Source organism: Homalodisca vitripennis, chromosome 2 (assembly GCF_021130785.1).
Source record: "Homalodisca vitripennis isolate AUS2020 chromosome 2, UT_GWSS_2.1, whole genome shotgun sequence".
Classification (NCBI taxonomy): domain Eukaryota; kingdom Metazoa; phylum Arthropoda; class Insecta; order Hemiptera; family Cicadellidae; genus Homalodisca; species Homalodisca vitripennis.
The window spans coordinates 119,329,025-119,352,906 of record NC_060208.1 but is presented as its reverse complement, the minus strand read 5'-3'; the positions used below and the strand labels follow the sequence as shown (position 1 = coordinate 119,352,906).

The following is a 23,882-nucleotide window of genomic DNA, read 5'->3' as shown; positions in this document are numbered from 1 at the left end:
GAAAATACAAATATTGGACAAAGGAAGATTATGTAAAAGATTAATTTTTTTTGCAAGAAATGAGAGTGTAACACGTGCGCAGAGTTGTCGATGAAAATGTCTCTCCTAAGCGTTGCCCAATTTGTGAAATACCTCAAAATAAAATTGGAACACTGGTACCAGTAAATGGAATGTTGAATATACATAAATATATTGAAGTAGTGCGGTCCAGAATCACATCGTTGCTTCAGAAATGCATCCAGAGCGTTCGGGCATTTTTAAACAGGTTCAGCACTCTGCCACTCATCCAAAAAAAGTGAATAAATTCTTCACACAAAATGGTTTAGAGGTGACCGGAAACTTCCCTGACTTAAATCCCGCTGACTTAAATCTTTTGATAGCTAAAAAAGGAAGTCCATTAACAATATACATTAAACAACAAAATACAGAATGATGTATGTGCATGTTTCACAGTCCTGGATAAAGAGTTTCTCCACAGTGATAGATCCTGGTGTACTCAATTCTAAAACAATGAACGAGGTAATATGCTATATTATTGATATCACTAAGTGGTAAATTTTATTTTGAATCAAATATTTTGTCTTAATAAAACCTCTTTCCTTTCAAACAATGTTTTCATTAAATTTATTATGAGCTGAATCTTTAACTAAGGGACTTAAGGTTTTAAAGCCTTCACTTAACGTAAATTATTCCAAATTTTCAATCAGATTTCATTACCTTCGAACTAATATTTTATGTAGATAGAAAGTCAAGTTTAGTTGTTCTTTGCTATGGAGCTACCCGTGTTACATATATGATATAAAAGAATATAAAATATGCATACATTTCAACTAAGACATTTTAGTTGCTCAAAGATTTTCAAAAATTGAGAGTACGTTATTTACTAGAGTGACGTTATTTGCTGTGAACAAAACCACGACACTTGACTCACAGATATTCAGAGGGTATTAGTGTTGCCAGCCCAGAGACTCCAGTGTGTGGGTATGTTCGGTACACTGGTGTAGACAGGGTATTACGCTATAAGCCACTTACAGGTCCCATCTTGTTTACCTGCCGCTCTCAGACATTCAAGTAAGACTGTTTATAGAGTTAATTCCCAACTGTATTATAGTTACATCCTGCAGTTCTTTTCTGTTTGCACCTTGGTCCAGTACATACACCTAAACTGGAAAAATAAAGCCGGACGAACCGTTTCTGATGTTTCACTTCATAAATAACATCTTCCAATATTATAATTTTAAAGGTCTTTATGATGTATTTGTAAATTTTTAATTTGGGAAATTCCTTCAAAATGGAATATATATTTTATTAATATGATATTTATATACAAAGGAGTAATAATTAGATTTAAAAAACAAAGAATTAATTTAGTGTATATTAACATTTTCTTAATACAAGTTTTTTTACAAAGTATTGTTTTACTTTTGTATCATCGACTTCTACTTAATTTTATGGGCGTTTAAATACGTTTTGATACACTTTCGTCAGCTCTTCCCGTACTAAAATCATTTTTAAACTAATCTGTTCAATTAAGCTCACAAAAATACACTTCATTCAGTGCAATCTATATTTATATAAAAACCATGTTTACAGTAATTGCCTAATTTTGATGTTTCCAGCGTTTCATATCCTTAAAACCAATATGTAACTTTATTTGACTTTTCAATGATTGACCAACTGATCAAAAATAAGGTACAAACAAGACTTCCGTTATAGAGGGAAGTATCACAAATATGTTGATATTATATCCTATGTTTATGTTTAAATCTCACATTTTGATATGCTCAGTGTTTATTTTATCAATTGTAATTGTTGTAATGAAAAATAAGTTTAGCTATTTAACACTGTTTTATTATTTATTTATTGAATGAAGCTTATTTAGTTGCAACTAACCTTAACAACGGGATTGATTGAAGGGAATTTCTTTATTACTACATGATCTTGGAGAAAGGGTAAGAAAGTTTTCAACATTTTCAATCTTTCTGATGAAAACAGTAAAAGTTCCAATGTGGTTATAAACAAGTTTGGCACTCATTATTCTCCCGAGAAGCTAACTGTTTTACGTCACAAGTTTATGAATCGTTTAGAAGACGTAACCGTTTAGAGACAATATATTATATTATTATATATTAAATTTCCAAATAGATCTTATTAATTTTACGTCAGTGATCTTAAAAACGCGTGGGAAATCCTAATATATTTTCTTATTTTATCAGGCCTCAACAATGTTTATCATTTTAAAGAAATATATCTACGGATAAGGGACCGAACTTTAGATAAGACAATTATCACATATAAAGTGGCTCAACTTTCACTGAATGAGACAATTAGATGGATAGAAAATAAATAATTCATTTTCCAAATGGAAAATGTAGATTCTGAGGTTTTTCAGAAGACCTCTTAAATGTTACAAAATTTGTGATCCTTTTCGTAATAATTGTGCTAAATATTACGCATTTAGTAATCATGCAACCTGCAACGTAGCTTGTTAAAAATATGGTAAACGTATTTTGCTTATGTGTTTAGGTTAATGAAAAATGTGTTTGATATCAATAAAGCCTGGTATGCATTACACTTACTTCTGAAATCAATGTACAAGTGCGAATGATAGCATCGTGTTGATTTATTATTTCAAATAACACGTAAATAAAATATGTAATAATTACAGGTCTAAGTGAACTAATTTGTATTTACTATAGCATTATAAGTAAGAGATAAAGATCAATGATTTTTTTCGAATCGTCAATTAACCACTTTTCTCGAAGTGAGGAAACTATGTGTTGCTAAGTGCTTATCTCCAGATCCGCTGGACCAATTCGAATAATGCTTTATTTAACATATCCGTTGAAGGTTTTGATGAAGATAAAAATAGGAAAAGATTCCCGGAATATTCATGAATTTGGGAAAATAATCATTATATTTACGACACCTAATCCAAATTTAACTCATACTAAACACCTGTTGACATGTTTCGATGAAGTTCACCAAGGAAGCAGATACATTTGTTTAGATTTAAATTTCACGCAATATTAAATAACTCTGTTGTGGTTGATCATTCATGTAGTTCAGATTACAAAGACAAAGTTGCTATCTGATTTTTACTTTAGATTGCACCAGTGACGAATAAACCATCTAATGCATAGGAAACATTATTTAAACGCTGTTACAAAACCCACCTCGTTTATCAAAGCTGTGAAACATAAGGTAATCGAAACTGGTTGGCTCCCTTAACATTATGAACTGAATAGTTACTGTAGGTAAAGGAAAAGTAAAGGGATGGCACATTCTTACCCTAATAGCAGAAGCAAAACACAAGTGACGGATATAGAACTTCTTTTACCAAAGTAGTCAGCCTTCTTAAGCTTACGTTTGCACCTAATTTCTTGTTCGTTGTAAAAAATAAAAATCACTTGTAGTACCAGAAACATCGTTCACCGTAGCTGACTCTTTTTGACAGCAGTAACGTTTCAGTCGGGAGTAAGTTATATATTTTCTTCACCAGAGCAAAAAGGCAAACTGTAACTAGAGAACTTCAAAAATCTTTAACAAAAAGTACATTGAAAGAGCCGAAAGTAGTTTTTAATCGAAGTTAGTTTATGTAGGTAAATAATTTCTTGAGCGAGGCACAAAGCAAACTTAACTATATTTACTCCAAATACTTTAGATGACAAAGTAAAGTTACAGGTGGAAGTTGATACTTTAATTAATTCTCTTAACCATAGATAGTGAAATAATGTTTACATGATATGTCTAATTCAGTTTGAAATATCATTGTGGTCCATCATATTACATCATAAATGCTTACGCAAAGAAGCCTACGCCCTTCGATTTTGAAAATTGCGTGTGAAGACGCGGGTAACTGCTAATATATCTTGTTATTATTTAAATATCAACATAGGACAGACAGTCCCTCAAGTTATAAGCTTCGCTAATGCTCAGCCAGTTAATGAATTCTTTGCACTAAGGATAATGTGTGAAGTTCATAAACCTATTTTTTGTTGCAGCGCCGAATCAGTGCGCGTTGAACTGCCGAGCTCGCGGGTTCCGGTTTTATGCTACTCTGAACGCTACTGTTGAGGATGGCACGCCTTGTCGAGGGTACATCATCGGACATGACACTGACCGCTGGATCTGCGTGGCAGGACAGTGCAAGGTAAGTCCCAGCAATATTATCTGAGGTGAAACAAGTATTTTTCAACTTCTTAACAAGTGTTATACTTATAATACTTACTCTTATTTATAATATTTAAAATTTATCTTAGGGTTATGCTGTGCTCCAACGAAATTAATTCTAATTTATCAAAACTTACTATAACTGATGGTGGAAGATAGAGGAACGTGATTTGCGTGAATCTGAATGTTTTACACAATATGTGGCTATCGATTAATTGACAACTAGATCTTTCTCGAATATCCCACTATTTTCTCAAGTGCGAACAAAATTCTCATTATAGACACCGTTCTCGAATATCGAACTCCATTGGTTATTTGCTGTATTTAAGAAATACAAAAACCTAGACATAATTATTTTGCTCAAGTGCCATTAACAAGACATAATACACTGTAGCAAATTTACCAATAAAATAAAAAATATTGAACAATGAGACATATATTACATTATTGATTCTGATTTATTTGAGCAATTTAAAGTCTATCACAATATTTCAAGTAATTCCTTCCTCACGATTTTTGTAAATTGAACGAATTAAAGAGTTAAGATTATATGATTCCAAGAACAATTTAAGAACAAAAATTATAATATTTTTTATTTAAGAAAAGTGCGTATAGGAATTGGGAAGGTGTACATAGAAAGATAGGGGTTAAATAAAGGAATGAAGCCACTCATTAAGGTATACAACATCTGAAACACGCAAGACGGTATGGCCGAGGGATATCTCATCCTCCCAAATGATTGTCACAGGATCTTCACACTTTCTATAAGCACATTTACAAATGAAATCAGAGTACATACTCTGCACACATAAGAGTACATTTCGCACATATTTTTGTCTTCCGGCACCAAAAGTAAGAATATTATATTACACGGATTCCACACCTGTCCATGTTAGCGAAAGACGAGCATTACATAGAGTATAAACGAAATGTGATTGGCCCAAAACAAGTAACGTCAAACGATAGACACGAGAACTATCCACGCACTCTAGAATTACATCTTTGAAATACATTTAAAAGTGAGTAAATTAAAGAGAGTTTTAAGCGACATGTTCCCGGCATAAAACTAGCAACGAGATCGAGATACACCTCACCTTAATTTACATTATGGAACGCCGGTTGCCGGCCGAGGGCGAAGCGACGCTGTCCCTGCTCACATGATGTCACGTGATATGATTACACGGCTACAGGGGTACGTCAAATACTTTGGCCAATCAAAAGAGTAGTCTCTTGATTATACGTCATCTTCGACGTCTATCTATCCAGTGCAGGCAGCCCATTGAGTATTTTATATAAAACATACAAATGTAGAACAAATTAATCCATCCATGAAATTATATTTTATACTACAAAGAAACATCTTTTAAAGTTTTATAGAGCATGCAAGTTTTGACGCGATGAGTTATTCGGATATGATTTGTGGTCTTTCGCATATATTCTTATGCATCTCATTGAATTTTGTTGGTACTATAACCTACACGGATAAATAATCCAAACATTTATGTTGAAAATCAAAATAAATCTCCTTACCCATTTAGGGCCAAAAGTCTGATCATGTAATAGATATACGTAATACGTAACAAATAAAAAATATAGATCTTTCTAAAATTATCCTAAATTTCACTTGACTTGATGCTCGTGTTCGTGCGTAAGGTACAACGATATTGGTTTTTATTAATTCGATCCTAAACCTGTCTAAACGAACAAATCCATAACACGAGTTATCGTATATAAGTTGTAATAGAATGGCAACTGACTCACAACACGAACGCAATATTACACATAATTGATTTGTAGAAATACTTCTGATGAGTACAAACTACGCTATTAAGAGTAGTAAAATTCTTAGACAAATCAGTGCACCCCAAAACATTCCCTATACAACATTTGAACTGCGAATATTCCCCATGCAACTTTTGATCTGCGAATATTTCCCATACAACTATTGAACTGCGAATATTCTCTATACATCATTTAAACTGCGAAGAGGTTCCGGACCTTATTGAACCGTTTAATGATTTGTATATTAAAATATCACCGTCTTATGGAATAATGAAAGGTGGAACACACATAGCCTATTACTCTACTAAAATTAATAATCAACGTCATTGGACCCCATCTAATATGACAATATGTTAGTCAATCGGTGCAGTTGTAAAGCACACGGCTATTAGAGATAAACGGATACAGAAACTTAATCCTTGGTCACTGGACTACTGTAATCCATTCATTCGATCATCTACTTTAAATAGTACCAGGACTACAATTAGTAACAACATCCATTCTAGAATTTATGTTTGTTGATGAGGTACGGCAACATAGATAGGGAAAAAATTATTTATTATTATTTTTAATTATTTTAATTTATTTGAATAAGATTTTTTCACAATAACGTTTTATACTTTTACTGGGCAGAGTGATGGTGATTGACTGCTAAAACATAGGTTTGATGTTGCAGTATAATAATACACCTTCTTTGTAATACACCGTAACGCAAGTAGTTATCCAGTAAAGAAAATATTTGACAAGTCATTCTCAGCAGGTTTAACAAGTGGAAGAAGGGATAAGGAAAGTTTGACAGCCCTGCTGTTTACTTAAGACGAATATTCTGTCTTGACATTCTGGCTATTTACGACACCAGACAAATGTACTGCTTTGACAAAGCTGGTATTTACGACACCAGACAAATGTACTGCTTTGACAAAGCTGGTATTTACGACACCAGACAAATGTACTGCTTTGACAAAGCTGGTATTTACGACACCAGACAAATGTACTGCTTTGACAAAGCTGGTATTTACGACACCAGACAAATGTACTGCTTTGACAAAGCTGGTATTTACGACACCAGACAAATGTAATGCTTTGACAAAGCTGGTATTTACGATACCAGACGAATATTCTATCTTGATATTCTTTCTATTCACGACACCGAATATTATGAACGAATACCCTTGCTGCAGATATGTCCAATATACGATACCTGTCGAATATTAAACCTTAATGGCCCTGCTGTTTACGATACGTATATAATGTTCTAACTTGAGTAATTTCAATCACTTTGTGCTCTTTGGAATTTTTGTTGTAAAAAGTATTGACAGCTGTCGTATTTGGGATACTAGTGTGTTACCTATCCTCAAACATACCTTTCTTCACAGTCCTGCTTAAATAATTTCCTTGCTCCAAGCAAGAATTTTTAATTCCTGATGCAAAGTTATTGTGCTATTATATACTTGCAGATATGTTTTTTATACATGCTAATACCAACACAAGCTGAATGTGTTATCTTGACATTCCTGCTCCAAGGCACACAGATTTTATTTGTTATCTTTAAATTCCCGTTATAAACTAATTGAAATATATGTTTATCTAGACAGCAATGTTCCAAGGTGAATGTGTTATCTTGACATTGATGTCAATTTGCAATTTAACATATATTATCTATGTACTTGAATTAATAGAGTAGCACTAATCGGAGTAATGGTAGTCCAAGTCTCGGGTAGGACTCATTAACTCACCTGCCTAATGAAGGTCTCGTCCGAGATGGCAGCTGGGCCACTGCTACCAACCCTGCAGCTGGCATTGTGCACTCAGGTCGTTACTTCCACTTGCTTACTTACTTAGCCGTTCCACATACGACTCATGAATTAATGAAGTTTCCGCTGAGAGTCGTACACGATCTTGAACACTCCTCACCATTGAGTATAATATCTACGTACTTGAAGTAGAGTAGCACTAGTAGGAGTAATGGCAGTCCGAGTCTCGGGTTGGACTCATTAACTCACCTGCCTAATGAAGGTCTCGTCCGAGATGGCAGCTGGGCCACTGCTACCAACCCTGCAGCTGGCATTGTGCACTCAGGTCGTTACTTCCACTTGCTTACTTAGCCGTTCCACATACGACTCATGAATTAATGAAGTTTCCGCTGAGTGTCGTACACGATCTTGAACACTTTTCACCATTCAGTATATTATGTTTTAATTATTTCACTAGCATGTTTTTACAGTATTGTTATTTATTGATTTATTAAATATATTCATGGTGTAAATAAGTGAATGAACTTTTTATATGGTTATGTAGCAACGATTAAGTTTAAATTTTCGTAACACATGCATATACAATTATAAGCGTTAATACACATTGGCTTAAATACTAATAACAACAAACATAGTAACGCTAGTAATTTTTCTTCACTCCTGCCTAAACCTTACTCCTATTTTTGTCATAAAATCACAAATATTTAATGTATAAAAGTGTAATAGTTGTTTTTATTCATTAATTTAAACATGAACATCTAAGTTTGTATTTATATATGATACAGTTATATATTTAATTCATTAAAATTATAAAGTAAAGTTGTTTTGGGGACACTTAGGATTGAAACGAACGCAATGGTTTGCTTCAATATACATTTTACCTATCATCTCCATAAAACAGTTTTATGAATTTATAGTTTTCCGATATTTTTCCAAAGTTACTGAATATTGCAACAAATTAATTACAAATATTTTACGTAGTTTCATAGTTAGTTACTATACATGATTTGAGCTATCCCTGTTACGGTATCATCGCTATAACTTTGTTAAGCTATGGTCAAAAAAGAATTATAATTTTTAATGTAAATACAGTCAAAATGTTATATATTTACATTAAATTAAACATACAGCTTTAAGAATCCAATTGTGGTAGACTGAATTATAGCCCAAATTAGATTTAATTCAGTTTATTTGTAGGTCTAGATACATTTTTATGTAGGGTCTTACACAGTATCTAGGGGTCACCCATTACCTACATTGAACATTGTAACATCATTGTCAATTACAACGCTTATTACAGCGATCGTAATTTATTCAGACGGTGTTAATCATCCATAATGTTACATTTAAATATCATTTTGTCATTTTTAGTTTCTATTATAAACTGCTTTTTATAAATGACTACGGCACATATTAGGCCTACTGAGTGTATAAAGAAGGTAAAATGCGTGTAAAAACTATAGCAAAAATATCTTATAAGGTATAATCAATGTTATTCAATGCATTATAACACACAGTTGCAAGTAAAATATGATCATGTTGATAGAGGGAATCCTCACATTCGATGCTTTCTGTGTCAACTAATCATTGTGCTATACGGTTTCCAATTACCTTCATTGTAGCAATATCGCCAACAATTGGTGTACGTAAATTACTTATTAACCAAATATTATTTAGTATAAGAATGTCACAAATGGGATTTCCTACAGAACGTTTTTGACATACTACTGTAAATATGTGTAATTCGGTCAACTTTAATATTATTATGCATCTAAAGCGAATAAAAAACAATACCAATGATAAGCCTACTTCTTTAAATTGTGTACTTCTGCACCATCTATTTTCCATTCATATTACATACTTTGGACAGTTAAGTTCAATCATTACAAATGTGCGCTTTTTTACTTAGCTTTTAATGTCATAGAGAAATAAAATATATATGTTTACTAGACTATAACTTTTTAAAGCAGCTATATGTGTATAACGAGTTGGATAGTTTTTAAACATTTTAAGATAGTTTTGTTTTAAAATGTTAAATATACTATTGTAAAATATCAGCTATTAAATTAGTGTCAAAGAAACCACATGTATTCAATCTGTATCTTCAATCTGACACTTTGAGAAAGCCGCACATGAAATCCACCTTTCCTCCAACAGTGCCGGGAGGTATATTATCTCTTTTCTCTCACAGATATTTTCTCCAAACATTCATGAATTTTTAATTTCCAACATTAAAGTGTCCGTTAAAATGAAACTGTTTATGAATATGATTCAGAAATTTTTTAAATATATTATTATGATTTCTTGAGATTTTATTTAAATCCCTTTTTACATCTTAAAAGCATTCTCTTTCAAACTAATAAATAAATACACTAATTCCAGAAATAGTTAAATTAAGGTTTAATGCACTTAAAATATTCATATGAATGGAACTGTTTTTAAAATAACAACCTACTGCTTAACAGTGTTGTGTTTTTGGTACTGCCTTGCCTTAATGAGGCATCTCTCACAGAAAGCAGCAATTTCATTCAAAGATGAAAAATAGTTCATAGTTTTAGTTAAACCTTTTGATTAGTTAATTCTTTCACAATTCCATTATGCATCTGGCGTCAAGTTAAGATACGAGCGGAAGACGCCAAATATCGTGGTCTGTTTGTTATTCCATCCAAGTTTCTCAAATCCGCCCCAATTAAGGAGAGGATTCAAATTAATCCACAAAGCGGAAGCCCATCAAACTTAGAACGCGCGCCGGATAATTAATAGAACCGGAAATAGAGGCGACCAATTTGGGTTTTTCTCTAAGATTGTGTAAAAATTGCTTTATTCATCACGCTATTAGGTCTCGTGAGTTATATTGGATTAATAATTTAACTAAACTTGCAGTTAAGAGCTGTTTATTTATATATATATAGTTTTATATATATATATATATATATATATATATATATATATAATATATATATATATATATATTTTATTTATTTTTAATCTAATACAAACTTGACTAATTGTGTGCTAAACATTGAATTTTGAAATATATTCGTATGGAAATAAAAGTAGGACAGATTTGTATAGATATGTAGCCTGTATAGAATGTTTCAAGCAGATCAGTAATTTATAAATAAAATATTTTTGAAATTTAATGTGATGAATTCATTTTATTTTATTATAAAACCAAGGGGTACTTTAAATGTTGATATGCTTGTTCTAAACGTTCAAAGTATAAACATATATAATCTGTTCAAATCTTTAGGTACTTTACAAATCAATACTTATAAGTAAACAAGGCTTTTTTATTTTTATGATGCCTAATTTGTTATTGGTAACCAATTATTCATCCTTGTTTAAGAAGATAAACGGTTATTGATTATAAATATGTGCAACGGTTTGTTGGTAATCCAACATAATCAATTGTCCAATCTTAATACTTTAATTGATTAATAACTTTTTTTGTTTTACATTTATTACAAATAAACTTTTTTCTGTTATAGAAAACTTTCAAAATAAGTTGTTTTTTTCATTTGTCTGTAATTTAGAGATCACACTTTAATATATAATACGTTAGTTAAAGTGAGTTAATAACATATTTTGTGTTCCTGGATAAGTGATTTGAAGTAATTGAAGAATCCGAGAACTGCGTACTTATTTAACGAAACCTCAGGATGTGTGCGATAATAATTTTAACACCACTCATTGTTGCATACGTTTGTACACAAAATCAGCACCATCTGTATTTGGTGCTGGTTTTAATAACATTCAGTCTGCATTTTATAAGATGGGATTAAGCCAATGCATGTATTACGAATTGTAGTATTATGTGTGATTGCCGAAATTTCAAGCTGTATCTAATCCGGGGTTTTAATATTTTTCAATCTGGCGGTTTATATTTTGTACACACGTGATCTGGAAATCTCTCGAGATATATGTTATAAGAAAAATTTAAAAACAAATGTTATTGTATGTGACCTGAAAATTATCAAAGACTTTTACGTTTCTCTCTATGATGCGTATTGACCTGAACATAACCATTTGTTTTCCAAAATTTTAGGAGCGCCATCTTAAAATCTTAAAATATATGTTAAAAGAGTGAAACAATTTCATTTGTTTATAATTATATACTTTAAACATGTATCTTCTTGGCTTTATGTTGCGAATTGGTAAAATTATTGATCGAATGTGAATGTCCGGCATCTTGAAACTTTTAATTTTTTAACACTGAAAGAAATTATCCAAGGTATGTTTAAGCACTGCCTTTGTACCAAGTTAAGTCTGGGTATTGTAAAAATTACGGCAACTATCACTTTCACAAGCTTGCACTATATTGCATAAGTATATACGAATGCATACGTATAAGTTTATATTTATTTAGATTATGGTAGTATAGCATTCTGAGGGTCAAGATTGGAGAAAAAACCAAAAGTATCACACAAAATCCGTCATAAGGGCGTTTGCAATAGATATTTCTATCAATTCTTGCACAATATTTGATAACTGTAATGTGGTAACACCTAAATCGTAATACTTACGTATTAAAACAAAAGTGTTAATGAATTCTTACAGCGCACTGGATTCAAACATTTGTTTTGTACAATTTTCATAACAATGACAGCGAGATACATTAATGAAATCTTGTAAAGGGTTTGAAAACGAGCAGAGCGCAACGAAATGCCTTCGCATGCAAGGCTTGTGATTAATTTAGCTCATGACGTCTCCTCACCAAAGCAGCATACACACTAGAGCCGTGTTAATTCCTTTGTTATATCTCATACGTGAACCCTTTAACGGTTCAGATTTACAAAAAAGGACTCATTGTAGTGTTAAATTAAACTTTACATGCAGTTTACAAATTTGAATTTTTCAGTCATTCATTACAATTTTTAATTAATTGCCGAATGAAAGGTGTGAGGTTAAACATAATGTGTGGATACAATTCTCAAATAACAAAATGTTTAATTATAAAGAAAAAACAAAATAATTATAAATATACTTCACGACTTAGGTTGAAAGAAAACATATAGATTAAGAATCTCGGCTCACGAATTAATTACAACTGTGTGAAAATACTGGCCTACTGCTCCAACTCATCTCTTGATATATTTAGACGTTTGGGATCCGAAATATTAAAAACAAAATGCTTAAGAACTATACTCAATCAGCAGACAACGTACAGGGTGACTGCCGGGAACCGGACGAATATGCAACAGCTGTTACATTGTTGTTACACGTTCTAGGGAGATTGAGGTTATGTCATTGTTTTGAGTGAGCTTTACCATTTTAGTCACGATGGATCAGTGGTCAGTTCAGCATCGTGTTTTTGCATATGACACATTTATTAAAAATGGCGAATCCGTTATCAAAACACAGCGTATCTTCCGACGCCACTTTAATATTGCGCGAAATGACACGGTTCCAAGCCGGAATACATTGCTAAGATGGGTGCACAAGTTCAGAACAACAGGAACAGTATCAAAGAAAAAGCCACCCGGTCCAGCAAGAACAGTGAGAACACCAGACAACATCGCTAGAGTGAGAACTGCTTTGATGAGGAGCCCGGGTCGCTCTGCACGAAGACACGCACAAGAGCTACGCATGAAGCGCGATTCTGTCAGAATAATTTTAAAATCAGATTTGAAATTTCATCCCTATAAAATACAGGTGGTACAGCAACTGAAAGAGAGGGACTATGGACAAAGAGAAGATTTCGCAGTACGTATGCAGGTGTTGTTTACTGATAATCCTGATGTAATGATGTTAATGAGCGACGAAAACTCACTTCCACTTAAACGGTTCAGTGAACAAACAAAACTTACGATATTGGGCTCCTGAAAATCCATGTAACTTTCATGAAAAACCACTCCACTCTCCAAAAGTAACGGTTTGGTGTGCTGTAGGCCACTTTGGGATAATTGGTCCGTATTTTTTTGAGGAAAATGGAGTCACAGTGACAGTGAATTCTGCACGCTATGTTCATATGTTGGAAAACATATCTCAAGCTACAACTTCGGAGGCGAGGAATAAACGTGAAAAATGTTTACTTCCAACAAGATGGGGCTACAGCGCATACTGCCGCTGCATCGATGCGAGTTGTGAAAGAAGATGTTCCCTGGCAAGTTGATTTCACGTTTTGGTGACGTGCCGTGGCCGCCGAGGTCACCAGATTTGTCGCCCTGTGACTATTTCTTATGGGGGTATTTGAAAGCTCGTGTCTATGTTCACAAACCACGAACATTATTGCAGCTAAAAGATGCAATCACCGAAGAGGTGAATTTGATTGGACAAGACATGTTGATGAGAGTGCGTAATGATTTTCTCCAGAGGTTGGAAACCTGTATCCAGGTTAACGGCCATCACATGCATGATATCATCTTTAAGAAATAAACCCAAACTAGGATAAAAGGTTCCATAAAACATATGTTTTTTGAAATGGTATGTTTTCACCAATATATATTCCACAATAATTAAATTATTTTACTATATAAAATAAGGTTGTACTATTCATTTAAAATACGTCCGGTTCCCGGCAGTCACCCTGTATAAAACTGTTTGTAAAATAATACTATTGCTCTAAAATGAAACTCTTCGATAAACATGTTTCAAATATATAGCAAAAAATAATAAACCGTTCTCAATTAGGAGTATGTGCTAACCAACATTGTGTAAACATGCTGAAATCGAACTTACATAGCTCATTACTCTCACCATTGGGCCTTGGTGTCGTCGAATAGTGGTTCGTCGCGCTGTTGGTAGAAGGATATTGTTACGATTAATTTCTTTACGTATATTTATTCGCAATATATATATATATATATATATATATATATATATATATATACTTGCGAAAATAAATAAAGGTGTGTGTGTGTGTGTGTGTGTGTGTGTGTGTGTGTGTGTGTGTGTGTGTGTGTGTGTGTGTGTGTGTGTGTGTGTTCATTCCGGCTAATTAATAATAATAAAAACATTACCTGTTAAAATCAGGAACTAAACACAACTAGATACTGAACTCATCTTTATTTACTAATCTAAATTGTATTAAAATCAGAAAAAGTCTTAAGCGTAGTCATACATTGTTATAATATACTGGAAAACATTACAAATCAGCACTCTGAAGCCTACGGGAGTCAGAATTGTATTTCTGCATTTATTTCACAACAACGACATCGAGACAGATTAATGTAATCTGTAAAAGGTTTGTAAACGAAGCGAGAGCTGAGTCACGCCTTTGCATGTAAGGCTTGTAAGGTAATTTAGCTCATGAAGTCTATAGTACTCGCCAAAGCAATATACACGCAGAGCTATGTTAATTATTTTGTTATCTGCCATACATGTTCCGTGTAATTGTACGGATAGAACCTTCTGTAACATTTAATTGTACCTCACAAGCACAATTATGACGCAGTAAAATGTTAAAGGCATTAATTTAAATTTTCAAATCAATTTCCAAATGGAGGATGTGACTTTAAACACCATTGCTGATACTATTATGAAGATAATGCTACTTTCAAGAGTCTTCTTATTGGTAATTAACCAAATTAGTGGAAAGAAATAAACTACTATTGAATCGTTAGGAATATCATATTTTGCACTTATTTTTAACACATCCATGCACATTATGATTTGTTAGCTGCATTTTACATTAGAGAGGCCAGATAAGAATAGAGAATGTATTGCCTTATTGACCAAACGTATGAATCAGTACGTTTATTCTGACATAGTTCAGAGTAGATGAATTCACTACTGTACTTCATCTATATTTGAGAAAAATTACAGAGGAACTATAAGACAAAACTTTTATAAGTCATTCTCATACAATGCTAATATGCAGTAAAAAGCCAAACTTGCTATTACGAGGTGAATAATCCCATCCAATGTAGGAAAGAAATAATGATGAATCACGTTGTGATTATATGATTTACTCTACGTACTCTATGTACTCTACGATAACAGGGGGTATTTTTACTCGGAAAAATCTTCACTGATTTATGTGGACTTAAGACTGTTAAGCTTTGGATTGTTTTATTTTTATAAGTCACACTTTCATACTAAATTAAGCCTTTATTCGCAAATGAAAACTCTTACTTGGCTTTTACAAGGTTTTTTGTTTATAATTTAATTATATATATTTCAATTATAAATATAAAATAACCGTAACTTCTTATAAAGACTTAATATTTTTAGCAGAACCATACGAAAATAATTTGTAACCCAGTTTTAGGTCCTGCTACCATGTTATAATGCTGAAAGTGGTTCGGTATGATTGCTCCAAAAGGGCAAATTATAATAGTTTTATAATAGTAATGGCACTGTTTTATAAATGAGCATTTACATGATTAGTTTTGATATGTTTATATGTATAAAGCACATGTATCTATTTGTAGGGGTTAAAATTAAATCTTAAATGGTCTTTAGTACGACTTTATTAGTACCAGTTTTTATAAAATCTGATATACCAGTACAAAACTTTAAAAATTAAAGTTAAAGTAGATGTGAAATATAAAATTCTTGTGCATAGTAACAGACAAAGCAAATAAATTATGACATGCAATTTGCTGCTAAACCGATTCATGTCTAACATTAAAATTATATCGAATAAATATTGAAACCACTAGGTAACTACCGAGTAGGAAACTCACTTCGATCACAGACATAGTGTGGCTGCAGATCCGTCAGTGAACGTCGCATCACACAAACTGGTGCTCAAGTGGACTTAGGGTTTGTGATCAGTGCTCAGAATGGCTTCGATTGTAGAACTAAGATGTTTAAGATAGTGCAACCTATTAAGTATAGGAGGTGAGACGAAAATTAGTGCGGGTGTACAAATGTATATAATCTGAGAGGTGGACCAATATTCTCCAATATTTATAGGAAAATAATACACATTTAATTTAAATGATCCCCAATACATCACAAATTTCAGATGGGAAGCCCAGAAACAATCCATTACCGCATGTAATCTTCTCCAAATTTCAAAATTGTCACGCCTTACCGAATCGTTCAAAATTATTTCCCATTATTTTCATTAAAAATATATCATTATGGAATCGATTTTCCTTCCCCACCCTTCAAAGTCATAAAGTTGCCAAAGACTATGCTCCGAGTGTTCATAGCTCCACGTGTTCATAGATTTCGTGTTTTCAGCTCAGCGGCCAATAATTCGTGTTCTTTAGTCAATTAGTCATAGATTGATGATGAATGTCGACTCCATGCCGTGTTTACAAATAAAATATCCAGTGAAAAATAAAACAATTAGTCTACTAGTGAAATATTTTACATTTCCATACCAATATTGACATCGATGGTACCGTCAGGACGTAAAGTAACTATATAAAATTCTCTAGTTGACAAACAAGGCCTATAAATCCTACGTGTCTCCTGTGAGCCTCAGGGCTAACCCGCGTCTTTTGAGTAATGAGGTGCTTTTTGTGACGAATCGCTCCATGTTTTGCACCACATGCTCCCCTTTTGAACGCGTTAAAGCTTCCCATCGTCTCTACTTTTTCAGTTTATTAATATTCTCCTCCCTTCTGCACAGTTTTACGTTTATGTGACTAACGTCAGAATCTGTCTACAATTATGTCCTTACAGTCCTTTAAAGGAGGAAATTAAAATACAATAACAGAGCCAAAATAAATATTTCATAAAATTAAATGCAAACAAAGTGTAGAGGCTAAACTAGATTATAATAGGTTGGCCTAAAACCAAGATCATGATGAAATCAAAGCGAGGAATCACTGTATTTATAAATAACGTATTCTGCTGAGTATAATTAAGTGAGATCATTCACGGTTGTACATACCTTATCAAGAGTTACGTGCAACTCGGCTTGTGTCTGAATGAAGATTTGTAATTATATTTTCCTTTCATCAACATAAAGTACGTTTCGAAAATTAAATTAGGCAGTCTTGAGTAATAAAAACTGATACCTTATAATATTGTATAGTAAATATTACTCAATTAAAATGTTGTATTAACAATTTTATTAATCCTTAATCTATTGATTACAAATCGTGCAATTTACCAACTGATTTAGCACTGGTTTGTATAAAATATTGCTTAATTTTCAACGATACATCTTCTCTTTAGTAATGTACGATTCTGTACAGTCTTAATGTAATTTCTATTTTTGCGAGAATTATTAAATGGAGGTATACTTTGCCCCATTACAACTTCTCCAAGGAAAACTTTAAAATTTGAAATTATTTTGTCTGCAGTTTATGTAAAAAAATTCCTTGAGATCGCATGTTTTAATACAATTTTGTAGGCTCAAAATTTGCATTAGTGTTTAGGTAAAAACGGAAATATCGTTTCAAAACTACGTATATCATGGTGAGAGTTAGAAAATTACTCTGAAGTCCTGGTTAGGACTTATTTCATCTTTCTGGGTTTTGGTAACTGCAACTACAGCAACCCCAATACACACAATCTTCACTTTCAGAATTCCCAATCAGGCATTACAAACAGTTACTGGGAAGTAACTGGTTTGCTAAGACAAATACACTTGTGTCAGCAGGAGTCTCGTTTGCGGTAAAACAATCAATAGCTTTTTTATGATCTATTTGGCATAAAATTTTGTCTGAAAAGAGTATGCTTTTTTAGAACAATTTCAGTTTAATAACAAATAATCTTTAAGTATAAGTGATATTTATTTCTTAATTGACTATATTTCCCTTTAAATTTGAAATTACTGAACATAGAACTTTTATTGTTATGTGTTGTTTTTGAAATAATTTGTCTTGAAAAGTTACTCTCAACCAAAAACACAATTATCTCTCTAATGAAAACAGAGAAGGGAAGGATTGAGCGCATCTGGGCAGATTATCACTAAGGGAAACTTACAGTTTAATCTTTGAAACCGTTTTACTTACTTGAGCTTTTTATTTGATAAAAATGTATTATTGTTTTTTTCGTAGATCTTATTTACTGACAACAGTTTCCAATGCATTGCTCAATATATTATAATTTGCGTTTACATTATTTGGTGGACAACATATATAATTATTATTATAACTAAAATGTATTTTTGGTAAATAAACAACTCATTTGAGGACAATAGAGTATGTTAAATTACAGTTTACAAAATCATATTGTATGTATTTGGGTCGGATTTTGTAAGAGTTGCATTTTTAATGCTACTTCAATACATGTCTACGGTTTGTAGTTTTATTGCAAATATTGGTGGATACTGAGACTAAATATTTATTCCTGCATTTTCCTGTGAAGACCAAATGACGTTTCAGGCAGAGATTCGGCTCAAACAACACATGGAATAAGTGGAGCAGAAGTCGAATGTTTGTAAACTTGTTCCAAATCCAACTTTACATCACAGAAGTTCGGGCAACGCTTGCTCAGATATTTTACAATGTTTCTCTCGCAACTTTCTTCAGAGGTAAATATTAGCTTTCTTATTTGGTAGGTAGAGTGCCTCTGAATACGTGTCGGTTTGTCATCCATTCGTTAACCCTTACCAAAAGTTATAACATTTGATTATTATTTATTTTATCGAACATAATGTAAGTCTACATTTTTAAATGTAACTAATACATATATTTACATATGCATATTTGTATATTTATTAAGTCTAACGTGCCATATAAACACGTAGAGATATATTATTTTACGTATTACTCCTCAATATTAATAAATACACAACAGTTATTTTTTAATATTTTGGAATTTATTATAATTTGAGAAAAAAAACTTTACATCTCAGGACATTATAGAGACGTAACAATTTTGAAGCGGCAATTAATAATGACAATATTTTAAATAAATAAAAACTGTATAAACTCTCATATGTCTGTATATTAGTATCCATGATGACTCCACAACTGTTCTATGACTAAAGATAGTCCATTCACCACAACTGTTCTATGACTAAAGATAGTCCATTCACCACAACTGTTCTATGACTAAAGATAGTCCATTCACCACAACTGTTCTATTATACACGTATCAGTAGAATAATATGGGGTGTAATATAGTAATCGCTTAGAAAAATACCCAGTTTTATTTATAATGTTACAGAAAAATAACATCCTGGACGGCAGATATAACAATTTCTGTGTTATTATTGTAAGCTTGATTGTATTAGAAAGGCTTCTCTACTTAAACAATATTGATAATAAAATTATGTGAGTACAAAAAAGGAGAGTTACCTAATCATAAAAAATATACGACTAAAGTGACCACATCATAGCATTACTTAAGAAGAAAATACAATCCCTCTTAGTAGTACCTGCAAATGTAAACATGAACGTTAACTAATGATAAACAAACATCTACGACAAGAGTACACACGGTATAGCACAACTTAGAAAGCATGATTTGCTTTAGTCCCTCTTAGTTGTTCCTGCAAATTTAAACACTAACGTAAACTAATGATAAGCATAAACAAACTACAGTATACACATTATTGCATATCTAAAAAAGCAAACAGTCCCTCTTAATTACACCTGCAAATATAAAAATGTACGTTAAGTAATGATAAACAGAAATATACGATTAGAGTACACACATCATGACATAACTAATAAGCAAATAATCTCTCTTAGTTTTACCTGCAAATTTAAACATAAACGTAAACTAATGATAAATTAGCATAGTTATTTTTGGGATAAAGTTACCTTATCTAACTTATCTTATTATACGCAATGAATGTATCGCAAACCTACAACGCACGTACAGTTCCACTTCGGTGCACGTACAAAATGGAAACAGTAATGTTGCCTAATGATAATTGAATATCTCTGACGACTTCGTGACTCCTATCTCCAAGCTCTAACTATAGACTCAAGTGCATTACTTAGAATACTTTGCACGTTTTATAATGTATTACAGCGATTACAACAACAACGATTACATAATAAAACTAAATTTAAAGGTGTATGTAATTTAACCTGGAATATTATTGTATTATTATTGAACCGTTAATCCTTATAAGCATTTTAATGAAAATGCAGCCGGTTTGTCCTTTCTAAGGATGCTTATATATTTGAATAGTTATGATTACATAACTAAGTCAATTGGATTCCGATCTTTAATTATTAGTCGTTAAGAAGCAAAATTCAGTTTTCACTCAAATTACGCTTTAGTTTTTTTTTAAACTTTTCAATAAATGTTATTTTATAAAAAATTTTCAACTTTTTGCTGTAAATAAAAGTTGCACGATAAAATATTAATTTTCGTGACCAAGCGCCCATAATGTATATAATGAGTGACTAATTAAAACCAAGAGATCAAAGAGAATATTGCCGGTTCGGGGGAGACGGGCGATGGCCAATTAGCTGTCACTATTCGATAAATTATACATTAACCGATGTTAATTTCTTCACCCCACGCAGGGTGTTTTACATGTCTGTGACAGCATCAGATCCCATTCGCTGCAATAAAAGGAATATGAACTCAAGATTCACATTGAATCAGCCTTTCCCACTATACCTATGTTATGTGTTAAAATTTACAAAGGATTTTAAGAAATAAAGTGTTCTCCACGGTTATATATACATTTTAAATTCACTGAATATTTTTAGGCGCATTTATAATTTGTATATATTTTGGCCGTATTTTGTCCATTTACAGTCAAGAGAAAACAAACTGAAACTGGGTAAGCCAGCGATGCATGGCAGATAACAAACACGTGTTAAAGGGAAGAGGTTCAATCAGCGATTTGTATAATTCTGCACCGGTTTTTAAATCTTTTACTGGCCTTAATCAGTTACAAGACAGTGAACCTTTAAGTTTTTAACCCATTGCCATACCTCCCATATCTGTCGGTGCTGGGCCCTGTTAGGCCAGCAAATATTACACAAATTGTACTGTTTTAGATAAATAACCGTACAAATAGTAAATATTAACATATTTACATAAAACTGTTACTAAATTGTTCATATTTACACTTACTTTTATATAGACACCATTATTTAAATTATTTAAGAAAAATTTTTTCATTTTTAATAAAAAATTTTACAATTATATATTTTGAAACATAAATTTTTAAAGCAAATATTTTTTTCAACATTGAACATTATTTATGCCCTTTAAAAACTAATTTATTTTATAAATTAAACATACTTTTATGCGAAAATAGGGCACAAATGTTAATTTTGCTATATAAAATATTTGTTAAACATGAAATAAAAATGTTTGCGATTTTTAAAAAATTCTTAAAAAAATTTAAGAAAAACCAAAACTTACCTCCACATTGTTATCAAGATCCAAATCAATTATTTTAAAACTATTTTCTGGATGAATATCACCATCACAAATATCTTCATCACTAGAATCTGATTCACAATCGATGTCACGTTTACGCCTTTCAATAACACTTTCCTCAAATTCACTATCTTCTAATTCACTTCCAAACAAAACATTATTAATCTCAAAATCACTTCTTATACGTTTTTGACTCATTTTGAAACTCAAAATAAAATAAACGTAAACAATAACATAACCTTGTTAGCGCGAACCGGCAACTAGAGCTACTGAATTGCGACGTAGACGACAACACAGCTGTCCGCTGCTCTCAGCTGACCTAGGCTGTTGCATTGCTTATACTTTATTGTTCTCATCAATGACGTAATTTATTTAGTTTACAAAACCTTTTTTTAATAGATAAAGTAATCTAGATTAACAAACAAACATTAATTTTTATGTTTTTGTTTGTATTAATAATATGTATTGGATTTTTTTATTGACGTATTACACAACTACGAGATAACTCGTAGTTGTACATACGGGTCCTTTTTCCATACTACGAGATAACTCGTAGATGTAGGCCAATGGGTTAATTAACTGATATATAGATGATAATATAAAATGACAACTGCTTTAATATTCGTTATTACAAATACTAGTGATTCAAATCTGTGGCTTTCGTTTAAGGAAGAACTGGCATCTCAGACACGTGAAAATATTGTTGTTGCTTCCCGCATGTTATTTAAGGGGAGGAGGGGTGAGGTATTCACGAGTTCATTTTAACTTTTCCGTCAAAACACGTTTCGCGTAATACGTGAGACAATCTATGTACGAGGCGCGAATGTTTCTCTCGTAATCCCTATTTTGGCCAACACACTTTCTCAATGAGACGAATTACTCGCACATACACTTCAAGAACAACTTTCTTTGATTTTACCTTGATTTCTTTAAGTTTTCTTTTACTTTCTTTCTTCTAAAGAGAGAGATTAGTTTCCTTGAATACTTTTCACATATTTTTCATTGTTTCCTTATATCTTATTTAAAATATTTTGGCTGATTAAATAGTCTGAAATACAATTAAGATTATAATTTGATTTAAATTCAAAGATGATATTCTTAATCTTTTACAATACTGATGGAATGAACAGGTCTGTTATATTGGTTTTTATATTGATTATAAAAATGTCTATTTCGGTTTCACTTAAGGAATAATAATATCTCGTAAACGACAGTGAAAGTAGTATGACGTCACAGCATTAATATTATATTGCTGTTCAGTTTGCTTTCATTTTTATTTTCTCCCACAAGAAGATTCTTTATATGACAATAAAAAGTCTAATAACAACAAAATTTGAAATATTATTTTTGTTTTATTAGTAAAAGAGAAGTTTATACAACGAGTAAAGTAAATAAATCACAATTTATTTAGCCCATACACTTATAGTAGGGAAAATAATTCTCACATTACGATAGAAGTTCTGGCCTTTAGTACAAACTTTACATAAAAATTTCATTTAAAGCGTCAACATACCAGAATAATCTGGTTTTTGTAACATTTGATGCTTAGGCCTAAATTTTATTCACCTCAAACTACTTCTTTCAATCCTATAAACAATTTTACTCCATAAACGTGTCCTTTTTCAAAATAATGGCACTAGAAATGCAATTACTTTATCGTAGCTTACTAAGCAATAATATGCGTACCAATTGCAGTATATGATTGTATTAGACCATTATATATTTTATACAGTTAATTATACACTTTTTGCATAATTCTTTTATACTTTGGCTTAAGATTCAACTAAAGGTATTTTACTTAGATCAATATAATGAATCAATATTTTCAAATGTAAGGCTTAAAAATAAATTTAAAATAAAAAGCTGCAACTATTTATTCTTAAAAAGAAACAGAAATCATATTGAATGGTGTTAATCCAAACGGCAAGCAAATCCACTGTACTCTCAATGCCACCTAGGGGCTAG

The 23,882-nt window shown here is 32.0% G+C and overlaps 1 protein-coding gene across 1 annotated transcript in view; it reads left to right on the top strand.

The window, feature by feature from the left end:
* LOC124354655 (thrombospondin type-1 domain-containing protein 4-like) overlaps positions 1–23,882 on the top strand; it is a 533,801-nt gene that overhangs the window by 300,406 nt on the left and 209,513 nt on the right. Inside the window, exon 5 of the mRNA XM_046805280.1 lies at positions 4,005–4,153. Within this exon, the coding sequence (XP_046661236.1) occupies positions 4,005–4,153 (149 nt within the window). The remainder of the gene's footprint in view (positions 1–4,004; positions 4,154–23,882) is intronic.